The 20,227-nt window shown below is 44.9% G+C and overlaps 1 protein-coding gene across 8 annotated transcripts in view; it reads left to right on the top strand.

The window, feature by feature from the left end:
- Positions 1-16,438, top strand: part of GPATCH8 (G-patch domain containing 8) — a 70,943-nt gene extending 54,505 nt beyond the window's left edge. For all 8 annotated transcript variants that reach the window (XM_084748019.1, XM_084748020.1, XM_084748022.1 and 5 more), the window contains 2 exons: positions 5,995-6,125; positions 10,368-16,438. In XM_084748019.1, the coding sequence (XP_084604145.1) occupies positions 5,995-6,125; positions 10,368-14,262 (4,026 nt within the window). In that variant the 3' untranslated portion in view covers positions 14,263-16,438. The remainder of the gene's footprint in view (positions 1-5,994; positions 6,126-10,367) is intronic.
- The last annotated feature ends 3,789 nt before the right edge of the window (positions 16,439-20,227 follow it).

The raw sequence follows: 20,227 nt of genomic DNA, 5'->3' as shown, positions 1-20,227 counted from the left end.
TAAAGCAACCTAAATAAAAACGTTTAAGTGGCAATGCTAGGAGGAGAGCTTTGAACTGTGTGTGGTGGTATATACCTAATAAGTCCAACCCTTTGAAAGGAAGGCCAGGGTCAAAGACAGGCTGAGCTACACATGGATCTCAGTGCTATAATGCTTGCCTTGCATGTGTAAGGCCCCTAGGTTGCGTCTCTCGTTGGGTGGGAGGAGTGTAAACGTACTCTCTCTGAACTGAGATGGGCGGTTCTGTCTCATCCGCTTAACTGTGAGGCTCTTTGCATTATTTCCCTGCCACCGTCGAGTAATGTCCTGGAAACATCAAACCCTGAAGCCTGAATTGGTACACTGGCTAAATACTTGAGGGATTGCTTCAGTCTGGCAGAAGGTGGCCACTGTACATTGCATTGTTTCTGCTAAAATGAGTAGGGAAGGAGGCCTAGGGTTTTGGTATATAGGATTGTTGATACGAGAGGAGGAATGTTTGCATGTTGAAGAAGGTCAGGGCATGTATATCCAGAAAGAGATTGAGGCATAAGAAACAATCTTTTTTTTTCTTTTTCCGGCACAACACAACACAAAACATATAAAATATGTTTATGTTCTCTCTTAAAAATCACTGACTTAGCCGGGCGTGGTGGCGCACACCTTTAATCCCAGCACTCGGGAGGCAGAGGCAGGTGGATCGCTGTGAGTTCGAGGCCAGCCTGGTCTACAAAGTGAGTCCAAGACAGCCAAGGCTACACAGAGAAACTCTATATCGAAAAAAAACAAAAAAACAAAACAAAACAAAAAAACACTGACTTTAAAAAGCAAATCAACCAGGTGGTATGGCACACATCTTTAATCCAGCACTCAGGAGGCAGAGGGAGGCAGACCTCTGAGTTCAAGGACAGCCAGGACTACACAGCAAAACCCTGTCTCAAAAAAAAAAAAAAAACAAATAAAAAGAAAAGCAAGAGGCTGGAGAGATGGCTCAGAGGTTAAGAGCACTGACTGCTCTTCCAGAGGTCCTGAGTTCAATTCCCAGCAAACACCTGGTGGCTCACAACCATCTGCAATGGGATCTGGTTCCTTCTTCTGGAGTGCAGGTGTACATATGGATAGAGCACTCATATACATGAAGTATCTACATGTTTAGAAAACCTGGCTGATGAAAGCCATTTGTCTTTATAAAAATTACTGTTTTCCAAGTCTTAGTAGCAGTAGATTTCTATGAGTACAAGGCCAGCCTGTTCTTCATATTCATAGCAAGTTCCAGGCCACCTAGAGTCACATAGTGAAACTCTTTCTCCAAAGAAAGAGGGGATAGGGGAAAGGAAGAAAGGAAAGGAAAGAAAAGAATTACTGGTTTGGTTGTTGAGACAGTGTCTTAGTCTATGTGTAGCTGAGAATGGCCTCAAACTTAGAACAGCCTTGCCTTAATCTCCCAATTACTGGGATTACAGGTGCTAGCTGCCATGACTAACTATAAAATTTTTATCCTTTCAGGAGCAAGTAAAATCTTTAAATGGTTCTTTTAGGCAAGAAATATAACTACTGTTAATGACATGTTAAGTTCAGACATGTGCATGGTATTGAGTTTGATCCCTGTTACATAGGGAATTAAGTTTTTGTTCATTACTTTTATTGTTATTGGGTTAATTCTATGTAGAAGTAAGGAATTCTTGACTTTTAGGCTTCTTATTTCTCTGAAGAGATACCCATTGGGAATAGATAGATGGGTTAGGGATTAAGAGTGCACTACGGAACTGGGCGTGGTGGCACATATCTTTAATCCCAGCACTCAGAGGCAGAGGCAGGCAGATCTACAAAGCAAGTCCAGGGCAGCCAAGGCTACACAGAGAGACCCTGTCTCGAAAAACCAAAAAAAAGAATGTACTATGGGCAGCTCACAGCTGCTTTGGTTTTGTTTGTTTGTTTTGTTTTTTGTTTTGGTTGGTAGATTGGTTTTTCAAGACACGGTTTTTCTATGTAGCCCTGGTTGTCCTGGAAATCACTCTCTGTATACCAGGCTGGCCTTGAACTCAAGAGATACACCTGCCTTTACCTCCTGAGTGCTGAAGGAGTGCCCTACCATTGCCTCTCCCCACCCCCAGTGTTTTGTCTCTGTATTTTGAGATTTTTTTTTTAAGGGGGATTTTCTTTAAATGGTAGTTAATTTGAGTGTGTGATGGTTTTACTTATTTGCAAGTTTTTTATATAATAAAGTTTATTTTAAAATAAATTTTAAAGTAGTAGCTATGTAGTGGTGGCTCACAGCTTTAGTCCCAGCATGAGGGAGGCAGAGGCAAGCTAGATCTCTGTGAGTTCCAGGACAGCCAGGGCTACACAGAGAAACCCTGTCCTAAAAAACAAGCAAACAGGTAAGCAAACGAAGAATAGTAGTCTAAACAGTTATGACCTACTAGATGCTTTGTCATGAGTGACAAAATAATGAATAAATTCAAAACCAGCTTGGACAGTTTAGTGAGATTTTTTCTCGAAAGTAAAAAGAGGCGAGGCTATGAAATACAAACTCAGTTGACTGTTGGTTAGTGGATTGACCTAGGTCTTTCTGACTAAAGTTTTATACTTGTACCTTTCTGAAAGGCAGTAGCAGCTGTATTTAGAATAGGATCTGCAGTCATAGATGAGGACTAGGGTAAGGTGCTGACAGTGTAGAGTGCTATTCTGGGTTCTTAGGAGGGGACAGGGTCAGCAGAGCCATGGTGAAAGGAATTGTTGACCTCAAGTGGGAAAGAGTTGTAGTCAGATAAGGGAAATAGTATCTTAGCCCTTGTCTTGGAGCCAGTGAGACAGCTCAGCAGAGGAGGTGCTGCTGGCTAGCCTTGTGGCACAGGCCAGTCCCTGCAACTCCAGGGCTGAGGGGAGTGCCACGTCTTGCCAAGGCCTATACACACAGAAGCACAGTAAATAAATACACAAATAAATGATTGTTTTTAAAGAAAGGTATGTCTTCCTGCTTCCATCAGAATGTCACCATCTGGAAGACTGGTGTGTGGGGGAGGTTTATACACTCAGCCTGCACTAGACTTGTGAAGTTCCTGTTCTACCCTGTGAGGATTGTAGAGTGATGAAGGAGTACTTGCTAGAGTACCCAAGTACATTTGACCCAGAAGGAAGCTTGCACTTTAGATTTGTCTCCTTGACAACATTCTCTTTTGTCTCTTTCTGTATACTTGTGGCAGGACTTTTAGGTAGAATGTTGAGAATGCTATAAGCTTGGCCCTGTTCCTTCATCTTCAAGAATTAACAGAGCCAAGTGCGAAGGTCCACTCCCTTAATCCCTGCACTCAGGAGGCAGAGGCAAGTGGTTCTCGCTTAGTTCTAGACCCACCAGGGCTATACAATGAGACCTTGTTTTGAAGATCAACAAAAGAAAAGAGAAGAGGAAGAAAACCTGATCCTTGTTTGACACGATGTGGAGGCTCCAGGCTTTGATAAAAACTATTTTTTTGAATAATGTTGCGTAGCTCAACAAATACTTGCTGAAAATGATGGAATGTTTATAAGAAGTAAATAAATGACTGCATGTAGAAGGACTTAATGAGGTTTATAGAGGAAAGGATAGCAGGCATGAGAAACACGTTGCATTCTTTTTAAATTTTGGCAAGAAATCCTATTAAATGTTCGGGGGTGGAGGGGGTTATCCATTAAAAAAAAAAAGTGACCCAATAGTCGTGGTGAATCATTTCTGCCCCATCCCTCACAAAAGGAAAAAGTTGGAATTCATACAACTTAAAATAGTTGTTCCCGGGCAGGAGAGATGGCTCAGAGGTTAAGAGCACTGCCTGCTCTTCCAAAGGTCATCATGAGTTCAATTCCCAGCAACCACATGGTGGCTCATAACTTTCTATAATAAGGTCTGATGCCCTCTTCTGGCGTGCAGGTGTACATGCAGGCAGACTACAATATTTAATAAATAAATAAATAAATAAAACTTTAAAAAAAAAAAAGCGGTGGCACAGGCCTTTAGTACCAGCACTTGGAAGGTAGAGGCAGGCAGATGGATGTGAATTTGAGACCAGCCTGGTCTACAAAGCATGTCCAAGGCTACACAGAGAAACCCTCTGTGGGGGGATGGGATTCTTAGCCAGGTGGTAATGGTGTACACCTTTAATCCCAGCACTTGGGAGGCAGAGGCAGGCATCTCTGAGAATTCTATGCCAGCCTAGTCTACAGAGTGAGTTCCAGGACAGCCAGGATTACACAGAAAAGCTCTGTCTCCAAAAAACAAAAACAAAAAACAAAAAAGTTGATCCTCACTGAGCCTGGTGGTGCAGGTGTGAAATTTTAGCTGAAGCAGGAGTTCAAGGCCTGCCTGGGCCACAGAGTAAGGTGAGTCCAGGCAGCTCAGTGAGACCTTCTCTAAAAGTAAAAGAAGGTTGGGCATATAAATAGTTAAGTGGTGAGCTTAGTATGAAAGAGGGAAAAAATTGAGTTTATAAAAATATTAATATATGTGGGACTTAACAGCTTTCTTAGCTGTTGATTGAGTTCTCCAAAACAGACTCACTGCTTTTAGACAGCAGCAGTCTTTCCTGAAGTTTTGTGACTGTTTCTCTTGAGGAAAATGATTACAGAAAAAGAGAGGGTAGTTTGATTTATCTAGACATAAATGTGTGTGTGTGTGTATGTACGTGTGTGTACACATGTGTGTTTTTGGGCTCTTTGCTTCTCCCTAACCCTTGTTAAGTGGATGCTTTTGTCCCTAATTTTTCAGCATAATCGTTTGTAGATTCACTGAGATCTTATGTAGTAATGCTTGCCTTATATTTTTTTCTCTTCCACTCTTGTTTTATTTTTTACTTTTTTTTTTTTCTTCTCTTTGTGATGTGACATTTTCAGCTGATGTTTTGAAAGCAAATCCTTCTAATTTGGGAGCCCAGATCACAAGAGTGAGTTTTTTCTATAGTGTCTTTAGCTGTATATCTTTTGTGTGTGTCTTCCCTTTTCTCTCAATCTAGAAGATTTGAAACAGATTTCATAAATATTAGGTAAGAAAATAACTGTCTGTTGAACACCATGCCTTTCTAAAGCAATGTCCGCTTTATATTGGGTCAACCCCCTCTTCTTGAGCTGTAGGGATAGCATGGTCTACTAGGTAGGCCTCACTTCCCTTTTTATGTTATGGGGAGTGTATTACACTGTCTTCATTGCAGATGGGTATGTCTGGGCTCTGTCACCAGCCTGTCTCCTGGTTTTTTGTTTGTTTGTTTGTTTGTTTGTTTGTTTGTTTTGAGGGAAATTACAGAGTGGCTTCTGAAAACAAAGACCCATTCTATTACTTGAATTTTAAGTAACAGAATCTTCAACTTTCCTGTAGTCTCCTTCTTCATCCCTGGTGTTCCTCTCAGGGCTATGAAGGAATGAAAAGCTACATAATTATTTTCATTTAAGCAGACTGGCTGGATGAAAGTGGTCAGGCTGAGTGTGAACATGCCAGGGTTGAAAGACATCCCTGCTTTAATAGTTATAAGAAACCTCTGTTGGTACTAAAATCAGACAAAACCCTACACCTGTTTATGGTGGGGAAAGAAAGTATTTGTTTGCTCTGGTTCTGATAACCTCCCATGCAAGCTGTACATTGCTTTTTTTTTTTAATAGATCTTACACCTTGGGTAATATTCTGTACCAACCTAACCCCTTTCTGTTCACTTCGGCCTGTGTTACTATACTTTATCTCACATTTGTTTGTCTGGTTCTGCATCCTGGAAGAGCAGGTGATTGGTCTCTTTCGTTCCAGTAGTCTAAAATTTGCGTGTTGTTATGTACAGTAAGACAAATGACATGTTGTCCTAATTACAAAATGCCTATAATCCAAGTGTCATGCTCAAAATAATCAGCCATGGTGTTTCTGAGTACCACATGAGTATAGTAGTGTATTCCATGCTAGTGTTATAACATTGGTTAAGGATATATTCTATAGTCTTTGCCTTCACATCTGTATATTACTTAAAATCACTCAGCTTCTGTTTCTTTCTTTCGTTAATTCAGAGATTAAAAGATCTCAAGCAGAGAGAATTTGCCCGAAATGTCTCTTCAAGATCCCGCAAAGATGAGAAGAAACAAGAAAAAGCTCTTCGGCGGCTCCATGAGTTGGCAGAGCAAAGAAAACAAGCTGAATGGTAGGGGAATTTCATGTCAGGAGTGTTCTGTACATAAGTAGAACCCTTAAGGTTTACATTTATGTACTTAAAATGATAATTCAAACACTGGATGTCTCATGACTATAATCCTAGCACTTAGGCTGAGGAGACAAGAGAATTGCTGCAAGATTGAAGCCAACCTGGACTTTTCTTTAGTATCCAGATTGGGGTGGGGGGCTGTTGAGATGCCTCAGTGATGAGGAGCACCGACTGCTCTTGCAGAGGGTCAGCAACCTCTTGGTGGCTCACAACCAACTATAAAAGGATCTGATGCCCTCTTCTTGTGTGCAGGTGTACATGCAGGCAGAGCACTCATACATGAAAATAAAATAAAATCTTTAAAACATTTTTAAATTGGACTGGGTGTATACCTAAGTACTTACCTAAAGATACATAAAGCCCTAGGTTTGATCCCCAGCACTACACAAGCATCTTGGCACATGCCTGTAATCCCAGCACTCAGGAAGTAGAGGCAGGTGGACCAGAAGTAGAGGGCTATCCTTAGTTATGTGGTGAAGCCTAGGTCATTCTGGGACACCTGAGAATCTGTCTGAAAAGAAGAAGGAGAAAGGAAGGAAGCAGAGAACTGCCCTTGGGGTTGTTCTGAAGAGTGGCTGACTTACTCCACTAAACACATCTAACAGATGCCCAATAACACTTTGGAAATGAGTGATAAGTAAGTGGCACCACTGTTACCTATTCCGAGATCTCTAGTACACCCTTGTAGAAAAGCACAGCACCGTACTTTACTCCTATAGCGTCCTAGCACATGTATTCTGAGTCAAGTATTGTCACTGAACTGGGCCCTGCACATGCAGCATCATTTATTTGTTGATGTGAGGTAACTATAACAGAACACAAATGTCTTCCCAGCTGTATCTACTTGGGTTCCATCTTTGAACACCAATACCATGTCTCTGCATTTTTGGCCCCCAAGTTGAATACAGCCCATAACTAGTGATTATCTAATTAATTTTCTTTAGTTACTGAGTTCAGAATTCAGGAAATGCCATATATAATCCATATATGGCAAGATAGGCAGTAAACACTGGCTTTAAAACACCTTAGTAGTCCTGTTGTGAGAATCCTTGTTATGGGCTCGTTATTCTGAGCACCCAAATAATAAAATAATTTCTGTGTATTTGCTTTCTGTGCCTTCAGTCACCCAGTCAGCTATGATATAAAAATCGACAGGGGCCAACAGTATGGCTCAGTAGATAGAAGTGCCAAGCCTGAAAACCTCAATTTAGTCCCAGAATCCACACAATAGTAGGAGAGGACCAACTTCTACAAGTTGTTCTCCAACTGCCACATATGTACCATGGCTTGTGTGCATTCACACACATACAATTAATAAAATATAACAAGAATACATTAAAAAGAAAAGTATAGGGCTGGAGAGATGGCTCAGAGTTTAAGAGCACTGACTATTCTTCCCGAGGTCCTGAGTTCAAATCCCAGCAACTACATGGTGGCTCACAAACATCTAAAATGTGATCTAATGCCCTCTTCTGACCTGCAGGTGTACATGCAGGCAGAGCACTATATACTTGATCAAAATAAAAATAAAAGAATATTTTTTAAAAATTAAAACGAAAAGTATAGAAAAAATTAATTAGTAAGTTTAAGTTGTGAGCTGTGTGTTTTAATGCCTGAAACCTGAATCATCCCTTTATTCAGCGTCTCCGTACTTCCTATTCATTGATGGGAAAAAAGAGTCCATATTCCCATAACTTACATTATAGCACATTGTTATAACTCCTGTTCTTGTTAATCTTTTGGTGTGAAGGATTATAAATTAAATTCTATCATAGTGTGTGCGTTTGTGTGGGTGCGTTTCAGTATAGTCCAGTATCATGTATCCACTTGTGGTCTTTAGATGTCTTCCACCATGACTCGAGTACTAATCTGTCACAAAACTAAAGCATAAGTTTAGATGTCACCCAAGAGATAGGGAAGACTATTTAATTTCTAAAAATATATAATCACAGAGTAGTCCAGTAGAGGTTTCTATACATTTGAAGCTGTATATGATAGTACATGCATGGAACCCCAGCCTGCTGGAGGCTGAGCAGTGAGGACTGCCCTGTGGGCTTGTGGCCAGCCTGGGTTGTATAACCAGATCCTCAAAACCAGTATGTACCTGCCCCCCCCCCCAACCCCCTTCTCGAGACAGGGTTTCTCTGTGTAGTCTTGGCTGTCCTGGAGTCTCTTTGTAGACCAGGCTGGCATCGAACTCACAGTGATCTGCCTGCCTCTGCCTCCCGAGTGCTGGGATTAAAGGTGCGCGCCACCACACCCAGCCCCAATATGTACTTTTTTAAAATGAAAGTTGAGCTGACTGTGGTTGTGTATACCTTTAATCCTAACACACAGGAAGATCTCTGAGTTGGAGGTTAGCCTGGTATATGTAATTAGTTCTAGGCCAGGCAAGACTACATAGTGAGACCCTGTCTCAAAAATTAAAATAAAAATGAAATTTGAGACACTTGTCACCAGCTCTGTATTGTGGAAGGAAATAACCAACTCTCTCACTATATCCATGGCATGGCACAGATAACCACACATGCATGCAGGAAGGGAGAATTGTTCTTTTTGTTGGCTTCGAGACGGGGTTCTGCTGTGTATCCCTTCCCATCTCGAACTTGTTTTGTAGACCAGGCTGGCCTCACAGAGATCCACTTGCCTCAGCCTCCCAAGTGCTAGAATTAAAGATGTGCACAACTGCCACCCAGCTTGCTTTGTTTGTTTTTGTTTTAATGTAAATTTGAAAGTGCAGGAAAAGTTAACGCTTTTTCTTTAAATAAAAAATAGCCCTTTTGTGGGGAGATATGTAAAGCAAGGTCTTACTTTGTTGTCTAGAATGAGCTACAACCTACTGTGTAGACTACTCCAACCTTGAATTCAGTAGCAATCTCTCTGTTTCTGCTTCCTAAGTACTGTGCTTGCAGGCTTATGCCATCCTGCCTTGCACAGTACCTTTGGAATGGTTGTGCATCCACATAAGTGATTGTATGCCAATTGGTAAGATGATACAATAAAGAAGAAGATTGGAGCCGAGTGCACTCCTTTAATCCCAGCACACGGGAGGCAGAGGCACGCGGATCTCTGTGAGTTCGAGGCCAGCCTGGTCCACAAAGCAAGTCCAGGACAGCCAAGGTTACACAGAGAAACCCTGTCTACAAAAACAGAAACAAAAAACAACAAACAAAGAGATAAGATCGGAAGGAGTGAGATGGCTCAGTAGGTAAAAGTTCTGGTGACCAAGACTAATAACCCAAGTTCAAATCCCAGAATTCACATGGTAGATGGGGAGAACAAGCTCTATCTAACCTGTGTACAGGCCATTGGCATGCACTGCCCCAACACACGATAAATAAATACATGTAATCTTGAAAGTGGACAGGTAGCTCAATAGTTAAAAGCACCAGATATTCTTCCGGAGGATCTGGATTCAATTTCCAGCTCACAGCCTTCTATAACTCCAATTCCAAGGCATACACTGCTCTGACCTCCAAAGGCAATAATTGCACTGCCTGCATATACACCTGCAGGCCAGAAGAGGGCATCAGATGCCTTTATAGATGGTTGTGAGACACCAAGTGCTTTTTGGGAATTGACCTCAGAACCTCTGGAAGAATAGCAGCCAGTGCCCTTTAACTGCTGAGCCATCTCATCAGCTTCAAGAAAAATTTAATTATTTAAAAAAAAAAAGGTTGATAACAGATGAAAGCAGATGGTATTGAATTGTGAGATGGTATGGTAAAGAATTTGAGTTATATGATCAGCCTTTTTATAGGATAAAAAGCTTAAAAAGTAGTCATCACTAACTGCCTGTGGGAATTTAGTAGCTTGATATTTTAATCAAATGAACCTTTGCCTACCTCTTCTCAACAAGTTCCATTCATGAACACATTGCTAGGGACCAGCTACTTGTGTCTTGGAGACCTACTCATGATGATGAATGTAGGGACATAAAAAGATGGCTATTTCATAAGATATATAACTCTGCTGGGTGTGGTGGCGCACGCCTTTAATCCCAGCACTTAGTAGGCAGAGGCAGGTAGATCGATATGAGTTCAAGGCCAGCCTGGTCTACAAAGTGAGTATAGGACAGCCAAGGCTACACAGAGAGACCCTGTCTCAAAAAACAAACAAACAAAAAAAGATATCTAACTCTATCCCTGTCTTTGATTTCTCCCTTTCTGAACCACTGTGTAGTGCACCTGGAAGCGGTCCCATGTTCAGACCAACCACTGTGGCTGTAGATGAAGATGGCGGTGATGAGGATAAAGATGAGTCATCAACAAACAGTGGTGCAAGTGCCATTTCTTCTTGTGGCCTTGGATCTGACGTCTCAACAGATAAAGGGGGCCCCTTCACTGCATTACAGATCACTAATACCACTGGACTGTCACAGACTCCTGGGTTAGCCTCCCAAGGTATCAGCTTTGGCATTAAGAATAATCTGGGGCCCCCACTGCAAAAATTGGGAGTATCATTTTCCTTTGCCAAGAAGGCTCCCGTCAAACTTGAATCAATAGCATCAGTTTTCAAGGACCATGCAGAGGAAGGGACATCTGAAGATGGAACGAAAGCTGATGAGAAGAGTTCTGAGCAAGGAGTGCAGAAGGTGGGAGATGTTGATGGGAGTGCTAACCTTGATGGAAAGAGAGAAGATGAAGACCCTCAGGATGGGGGATCCCTTGCCTCAACACTATCCAAGTTAAAAAGGATGAAGCGGGAAGAAGGAGCTGGGGCTACAGAGCCAGAATATTACCACTATATCCCCCCAGCACACTGCAAAGTCAAACCTAATTTTCCCTTCTTACTTTTTATGAGAGCCAGTGAACAAATGGAAGGTGACCATAGTACACACTCAAAGAATGCCCCAGAGAACAAAAAAAGCAGTTCTCCCAAGCCTAGAGGGTGCATTAAGGTGGCAGCAGCAAGCCAAGGAGCAGAAAAGGCAGCTAGTGAAGTTTCTGAGCGGCAAAAGGAAACTTCTGTGGCTGGGCCTTCAGAAGCTGGAGGCAAAACTGAGACAAAGAAAAGCTCAGGAGGGGGCTTAGGTGTGCAGAGTGCTGAGAATCAGGAGAGCCCAGAGAGCCAGATGTGTGAATCCAACCCTAAAGAAATTCCTCAGGCCACCCCAGCAACAAAAGCAGGCCAGGGGCCCAAGCATTCCACTGGCCCCTTCTTTCCAGTTTTGAGCAAGGATGAAAGCACTGCCCTCCAGTGGCCATCAGAACTATTAATCTTCACCAAAGCAGAGCCCTCCATTTCCTACAGTTGTAATCCTTTATACTTTGACTTCAAACTTTCAAGAAACAAAGATGCTAAAGCTAAAGGAACAGAAAAACCAAAAGATACTGGAGGCTCCTCAAAGGATCATCTCGAGAGCCTCGATCCTAGAGAGCCAAACAAAAGCAAGGAGGGGGAGCAGAGTATAGTGCACTCCTCAGAAAGCAGAGTGGATGAGTCTGCTGCCGGGGCTTCCTGTAGCAGCCTGAACAAGCAGGAGCCTATGGGTAGCCACGGGTCAGAAACTGAAGACACCGGAAGAAGCCATCCTAGCAAGAAAGAATCATCAGGCAAGTCTCACAAACACAAAAAGAAAAAGAAACACAAAAAATCCAGTAAGCACAAACGTAAACACAAGGCTGACACAGAAGAGAAGAGCTCGAAGGCCGAGTCTGGGGAGAAATCTAAGAAGCGTAAGAAACGGAAACGGAAGAAGAACAAATCATCAGCCCCAGCTGATTCTGAACGAGGACCGAAGCCAGAGCCTCCTGGAAGTGGCAGCCCTGCACCAAGGCGCCGGCGCCGAGCTCAAGATGATTCCCAGCGGAGATCCCTCCCTGCTGAAGAAGGAAACAGTGGCAAGAAGGATGATGGTGGAGGTGGGAGCAGCTCTCAAGATCACAGTGGAAGGAAACACAAAGGTGAGCCTCCAGCTTCATCCTGCCAGCGGAGATCTGGCACCAAACACAGCAGCCGCTCTAGCCATCGAAGCCAACCCAGTAGTGGCGATGAGGAGAGTGATGATGCTTCTTCACATAGGCTGCACCAGAAGTCTCCATCTCAGTACAGTGAGGAGGAGGAGGAGGAAGAGGAGGAAGAAGAGGAGGAAGATGAAGATTCGGGCAGTGAGCATTCTCGTAGTCGTTCTCGATCTGGCCGTCGCCATTCCTCGCACCGTTCCTCCCGGCGTTCTTATTCAAGCAGCTCTGATGCTTCTTCAGACCAGAGCTGCTACAGTAGACAACACAGTTACTCTGATGATAGCTATAGTGACTATAGCGACCGATCACGAAGGCACTCCAAGCGCTCTCATGATTCAGATGATTCAGACTATGCCAGCTCTAAACACAGGTCCAAACGACATAAATACTCATCATCTGATGATGACTATAGCCTCAGTTGCAGCCAGTCCAGAAGCCGCTCTCGGAGTCATACTAGGGAGCGATCAAGATCCCGGGGCCGAAGCCGTAGTAGCAGTCGAAGCCGCAGTCGAAGCAAGAGAAGTCGCAGCACCACAGCCCACAGCTGGCAGCGAAGCCGAAGTTATAGCAGGGACCGGAGCTGTAGTACCAGGAGCCCTTCCCAGAGATCAGGCTCCAGAAAGGGATCGTGGGGTCATGAGAGCCCAGAGGAGAGGCGCTCTAGCCACCGGGATTTCATCCGCTCTAAGATCTACCGCTCTCAGTCTCCCCACTATTTCCGATCAGGTCGGGGTGAAGGTCCTGGAAAGAAAGAAGATGGCAGAGGAGATGATAGTAAAGGGGCAGGCCTTCCCTCCCAGAATAGCAATCCTGGCGCAGGAAGGGGATCAGAAAGTGACTGCAGCCCTGAAGATAAGAATTCTGTTACTGCCAGACTGCTACTAGAGAAGATCCAGTCCAGGAAAGTGGAGAGGAAGCCCAGTGTGTGTGAGGAGGTGCTGGCCACCCCTAATAAGGCTGGGCTCAAGTACAAGAACCCCCCACAAGGTTACTTCGGGCCTAAGCTCCCCCCTTCTCTTGGTAATAAGCCTGTCCTTCCACTGATAGGGAAGCTTCCAGCCACCAGGAAGCCCAATAAGAAATGTGAAGAGTCTGGCTTGGAAAGGGGTGAAGAGCAGGAACAGTCAGAGCCAGAAGAAGGGTCCCCTGGGGGTAGTGATGCCCCATTTGGGCATCAGTTCTCTTCAGAGGAAACAGCTGGGCCCTTATCAGACCCTCCCCCAGAAGAGCCAAAGTCTGAGGAAGCTACTGCTGATCACTCTGTGGCTCCACTAGGCACCCCAGCACACACTGACTGCTACCCTGGCGATCCAGCCATCTCCCATAACTACCTCCCTGACCCCAGTGATGGGGATACCCTGGAGTCTCTGGATAGTGGCAGCCAACCAGGCCCTGTGGAATCCAGCTTGCTGCCTATAGCCCCAGACCTTGAGCACTTCCCCAATTATGCACCTCCCAGTGGGGAACCTAGTATTGAATCAACCGATGGGACTGAAGATGCTTCATTGGCTCCTCTAGAGAGCCAACCCATCACCTTCACCCCTGAGGAGATGGAGAAGTACAGCAAGCTCCAGCAGGCTGCACAGCAACACATCCAGCAGCAGCTTCTGGCCAAACAAGTAAAGGCCTTTCCAGCCTCAACAGCCCTAGCGCCAGCCACACCAGCCCTGCAGCCTATCCACATTCAGCAGCCAGCCACGGCTTCTGCCACCTCCATCACAACTGTCCAGCATGCCATCCTGCAGCACCATGCTGCAGCCGCCGCCGCCGCCATTGGCATTCACCCTCATCCTCACCCTCAGCCACTGGCCCAAGTGCATCATATTCCCCAGCCCCATCTGACCCCTATTTCCTTGTCCCACCTCACCCACTCGATTATCCCTGGCCACCCTGCCACCTTTCTTGCTAGCCACCCTATCCATATAATTCCTGCTTCAGCTATCCATCCTGGGCCCTTCACCTTTCACCCTGTCCCGCACGCCGCCCTCTACCCTACCCTGCTTGCTCCACGGCCTGCTGCTGCAGCTGCCACTGCCCTCCATCTTCACCCACTACTTCACCCCATCTTCTCAGGTCAGGACCTGCAGCACCCTCCCAGCCATGGTACTTGAGTTGGGAGTTGGGAGCCTAAGTTGAGCCAGGGAAGGTGACCTATTCTTCCCTTGGGGGTGTTGAGCCATTTATACCAGCAACTGAAAGCTGGAACGGGCAGTGTCTTGACAGCCAAAGAAATGAGTTTTGGCTTGCAGGGATGGATTAGGTTTGAGGTTTGCTTTGGGTTTACTATCAGGGATATTTCACCCCTTTCTATTAGTCCCTCCTCCTGTGTTTCTAAGCTAGGGAACACCAGTAAGTGCTACCCACGCTCCTCTGCAGCAACTTCTCCTTCCTCCCTCCACTTTCTAATTCTCTGCTCTTCCCCCTCTGTAAGTTTAAAACATTTTCCTCCTCTAATGGGTCGTCACCAAAGCACTTGCCATGGGTCCATCTGGTCCTGCCTTCTCAGTGCCACGACGAAGGCCAGGCTGTCTCTCCAGCTGTGAAAATGCCACCACTTTGGGCAGTGTCTTTGACCATCCCTTGGTGACATGCTATCCCAGGCGAGGTGGAAGAGGGAGTCTAACCTGGAACCAAAAGCAACTCAGGCTGCAATTTGATCCACTTTGCTTACAAACAGAGCCACACATCTGGCACTACTGTCCTCATGCCCCTCATCCCAGAAGAGGCATCTACATATCCCAGAAAAGATCCTATCATGAGTAGAAGCTATTCAATGGAACATAGGGTCACCCATGTGCTTCCCAGAAAGGAGCTCTGTGTCTGAAGGGTATATTCTGTTATGTTGATGTTTTCTTCTTAATTTATAGGATTTTTAAATGTAAAATTGCACTGAACTCTATAAACGTAAATGCTGCTTTTTGTAGCCCATATTAAAAAGGTTCCGTATTTGTAGTATACTGCAATAATATTTTTACATCCAGCTCTTTAAGTGATCCTTGTTCTGGTGGCTTTCTGTAAATATGTTTGCCCTAGTTGAATTAAACTTAAAGGTTATAAAAACAAAAATAAAAAATAAAAAAATAAAGTATTTGTTTTCTGCTAGATGCAAAAATGACTAAGCATGTATATTTTATCAAGCTCCTGTATTTTTTGAAGTTAAGGATTATAACAATGTTAAAACTCCCCTGCCCCCAAAGTGTTAAGTTATTTGCAGTAATTGGTTTGTCCTGCACTAGGGTTTTTGAGTTAATGAGCAGCACACCACTGCAGGGTCAGGAGGATGCTCAGTTGCAGTGGCCCATGGAAGAGGGGAGGATTGGTTCAACAGCTTTATTCTCTGGAAGCAGTGACACTCGTGACTGTCTGGGAAGAGGGACCCTTTGGTTTCTCTGGGTTGCTCGTTCCGGGCAGTCTTATTTGCCTTCCTAGTATTTAGCCCCCTCTGACAATTTTTTTAATGTGCCTTTTGGGTTGGCTAGAAACTAAAATAGAAGTAGACCAGAGGATAATAGAGTTGGGACAGTTTTCTCCTCTTTTTGTTGGGGTGGCCACACTTGCAGATATTTCAAGGTCCTCGGCTTCACAGGCCTATGCTTGATTTCAGCAGTAGAGGTTCCTTTTTTTTTTTCTCCCCCTTCTTTCTTTTCTCCCATGACACTGACCAGAAGAAGTGCATCCAGCTGTCTCCCCCTTTTGCTCTCAGCCCTAGCTAACACTGACCCAAAGGTGCTTGTAATGCAGTCTCATCTCCTTTGTTAGTTCTGTTGTGACTAGAACTGGTTAAGCAGTCAACTGACAGAAAACCCCAGTGGCCTAGGCTAAGGTTCTCTTATTCATGCCTTCTCAGATCCCTAAAAGGAAGAGGCTGTTACGAGGCACCTGGCTGAGCCCTCCCACCTGCTCAGTGTTCCTTGTCTCATTCACAAGTATAGCTTTTTGGATAACCAGTCCTGGAAAAATGAGGTCATTTTGTTTGAAGTGAAGGGACTCATTTTCCTTGCTTTCAGCCCGTGTAAATATTTAAATAAGACAGTATTAACATTTTGTGCTGCTTCCTCTTAGGTTGTAGATGGAGCCGTGCTCTGGCCACCTCTCTGCCTTCCTGGAGGCCGTTTTCTTTAACTTCCAGAATAGTAATTTTAAAACTTAAGGGGGGGGAGGAAAAACAAAATAACCTATCCTTACAAGCATAACAGATTGTATTAACTTTATCACATGATAGAGATATATATGCTGTAAAATGAGGGAAAGGAACTTTCTAATAAACCGATGCTTTGTGGAAACTCAGCAGAGTCTGTTGTGATTGCTGCTTCTTTTGCTCAGGCTGGGGCAGGTGGGGGTGTGGGTTATAAACAGACCCCTGTTGGAAGTTATCAAATAACAGATCCTTGTAGGCCAGAGCTCAGGTTGCCCAGGGATCAGGATTTACCTCAAGAGGAAGATTTCTGTATGGTTTTCCCAGTCTTAGGCACATGCCTGGTCTTTTACCTACAGGCTTAAGCTACCACCCTCAATCCTTGAACCTCCACTATGATGCTGGAGTGCCTCCTCCTGGCCCATGAGCCTTAAGCCAGCACAAGCCTTCATGCACACCAAGAAATCATCACATCAGGGCAGGGAGAACTGACGTGGAAGCCATCCAGTGATGGCTTCCCTCTTCTCAGGCCTTCAGCGCTAAGTGATGTCTGTTCCCTCCCTTCTTTGGATTCTGTTGTATGCTTGGAAGATCTGTGCTCTAAGAAACAGTTTAAATGAGAAGTAAATTTCTGAGAGGAAGGTGGCAAGTGGGAAAGACAGGTATGCACTGCCTGTGCAGTGTGAAGTCCATTGGTTCTGATGAGGGCTCAGCCATCTAGTCTTTTGTTGGTTTTGTTCTGTTTTTTGAGACTCTGTAGCCCAGTAGACCAGGCTGTCCTGGAACCCACAGAGATCCGCCTGCCTCTGCCTCCTGAGTGCTGGGGTTAAAGGAGTGTGCCACCACAGCTGGCTAGCCATCTAGCCTTGAAACATGGAAGTGCACCCTCTTTTACACCCTTGATGACTGACTAATGGAAACATTGTCAACTGTTTTTCTTGTTACCACAGAAAGCTCCACCTCACCCATACCAGCTCATAGTTGATAACTGCAGCATTTTCCTGCCTGGCTTCCCTGATTAGGATCTAACTCCCTGCCCCATGTAAGCCTCCCAGCTTTTCAGAACCCAAGTACCATTCATTTTATGTCTGCTACTTACAGTAAAATTGCAAGCCTTGAGAAGATAAGCTAGTTCTTTTATTCTGTTTTGTTTTTTGTTTTCAAGACAGTTTCTCTGTGTAGCCTTGGCTGTCCTGGACTCAGTTTGTAGAGCTTGAACTCAGAGATAGGCCTGCTTTTGCCTCCTCCCCTAGTGCTGGGATTACAGATGTGTGCCACCACATCCGGCTGACACTAATTCTTCTCTCTCCTTTAACAACAACAATAAAAACAAAAACCCAACAACTTCGGGTACTCTATATTTTTGGTTTGGTTTGGTTTGGTTTGGTTTTTTGAGACAGGGTTTCTCTGTGTAGCCTTGGCCGTCCTGGACTCACTTTGTAGACCAGGCTGGCCTCGACCTCACAGCGATCCGCCTGCCTCTGCCTCCCGAGTGCTGGGATTAAAGGCATGCGCCACTGACGCGACCTCCTGCCAGCAGGAAAGACGCTTGACACAGGATCCTTCTCAAACACGTTTTATTGGGAGCGCCCCTTGAAGCTGAAGCGAAAGACCCCGAACCCCCCTAGAGCTTGAACTTAAATACCATCTAAAGCGGCGTGTTAACACCTCACAGGTTCAGGCAGAATGCCTAATTAACATATGAATGCAGATAGGTCAACAGCTACACAAGCGTAGTTGCAATTAGCATAGTCCCCCTGACGGGAGGGGCAACTAGAGATAGCTCTAGCAAACGCATGCGTACTGGCAATTGTTTACAGGTAGCAGCACACAGACCAGCGCCATTATTGGGTGCGGCTGGCACAATCGTGGCTGGCTCCTTACACGCCACCACCGCCCGGCGGGGTACTCTATATTACCTTGGTCAGTGCAGGCCATGATAGAAGCCTGGTGGTTGCTGATCAACTGAAGCCTCAACAGAATGGGGCCACAGGGATTCTGGGACCACTGGGCTAATGGAATAGTAAAGTGGCCATATTACCAATCCTCAACCTACGTTCAGTAGGAAGATAGCCCAGTTTGAACACCAAAGGACTCAGTTCCCCCCCCCCCATGTGTTTTAGTTAATGGTAGCAGTCTGCCAGCCAGCCAAGGACCAACCCTCTTGGATTACCTTTGACCACTTCTGGGTACTGATTCTGTTCTTAGCTGCTGGTTTTTTCTCTTGGCTTTTGGAGACAGTCTTGCTGTGTCACCTTGGATGGTGTTGGCTTGCTGTGTAGATGTATCATCTTGCCGATTTCGTCCTCCCAGTTGATGGATTATAGTCTGTCACTCTGCCCATCTGTGCTGTCTCACTCTTACCATCAGTACCTGGCTCAGGCCATCCCCACCTTCAACCCAGCATGCTGCCATACCCAGCTGGCCTTTCCACAAAGTCCCCTTCTAACCACTGGCAGCCAGTGTAACAGCTCAGGCTGTCCTAGACTCAGCATTATTGGTAGGCTAGCCTTGATCTCACAGAGATCCGCCTACCTCTGCCTCCCAAGTGCTGGGATTAAAGGCATGCGCCACCACGCCTGACTCCAGGGTCATATTCTAAATTGGAACCCAGCTCTTTATTGAATCTGCCTTAGGGTTTCTACTGCTGTGATGAAACACCTAGACCAAAGCAAGTTGGGGAGGAATGGATTTCCACAGTTCATCATGAAAGGGAATCTGGGGGCTGGAGAGATGGCTCAGAGGTTCAGAGCACTGACTGCTCTTCCAAAGGTCATGAGCGCAAGTCCCAGCAACCACATGGTGGCTCACAACCATCTGTAACGTGATCTGGTGCTCTCTTCTGGTGTGCAGGCAGAATGCTGTATACATAATAAATAAATAAATCTTAAAAAAAAAAAAAAAGAAAAAAGAAAGGGAATCTGACTTTCTGTTCGTGCAGGGCAGGAACCTGAAGTCAGGAGCTGATTCAGAGGCCATGGAGGGTTGCTACGTAACAGGCTTGCTCAGCCTGCCTTTTTTTTTTTTTTAAGATTTTTTGATTTATTGTTGTGTATACAGTACTCTGCATGTACACCTGCAGACTAGAAGAGAGCATCAGATCACATTATAGATGGCTGTGAGCCACTATGTGGTTGCTGGGAATTGAACTCAGGACTTCTGGAGGAGCGGTCAGTGCTCCTAACCTCTGAGCCGTCTCTCCAGCCCCCAGATCAGCCTGTTTTCTTGGTTTTGGTTTGGTTTGATTTGGTTTTTTGAGACAGGGTTTCTCTGTGTAACAGCTCTAGCTGTCCTGGAACTCTCTGTACTCCAGGCTGGCTTCAAACTCACAGAGATCCTCCTGCCTCTGCCTCCGAAGTGCTGGGATTAAAGGCGTGGGCCACCACCACCCAGCTACCTGCTTTCTTATAGAACCCAGGACCACAAGACTAGGGATGGCACCACCCATAATGGACTGGGCCCTCCCTCATCAATCACTAATTAAGAAAATTCCTTACAGGCTTGCCTACAGTCTAATCTTATGGAGGCTTTTTTTTTTAATGGAGTCATTTTTTTCTTCTTTGACATTTCCTTCTCTTAAGGCTTTAGCTTGTGGCAAATTGACATAAAACTAGCCAGCACAATCTCATTCCTGATTTATTTTATTTTGTACTTGAATGCTAGCAAGCATATGTAGGTCAGAGGACTTGGTTCTCCTACCTCCTTATACAGTCTGAAAATGGAACTCACATCATCTAGCCCACAAGCAATTGCCTCTGCCCCTACTGAGCCGTCTCGCTAAACCTGGTGATTCAATCTTTTATTTCCTAACTTTTGTTTTTGTTTTTGTTTTTTCGAGACAGGGTTTCTCTGTGTAGCCTTGGCTGTCCTAGACTCACTTTGTAGACCAGTCGGCCTCAAACTTACAGCGATCCACCTGCCTCTGCCTCCCAAGTGCTGGG

Source organism: Acomys minous (genome assembly GCF_964271855.1).
Source record: "Acomys minous genome assembly, chromosome: 12".
In the NCBI taxonomy this organism is placed as follows: Eukaryota; Metazoa; Chordata; class Mammalia; order Rodentia; family Muridae; genus Acomys; species Acomys minous.
The sequence above is the reverse complement of the archived record's forward strand: the minus strand, read 5'-3'. Positions and strand labels throughout refer to the sequence as shown.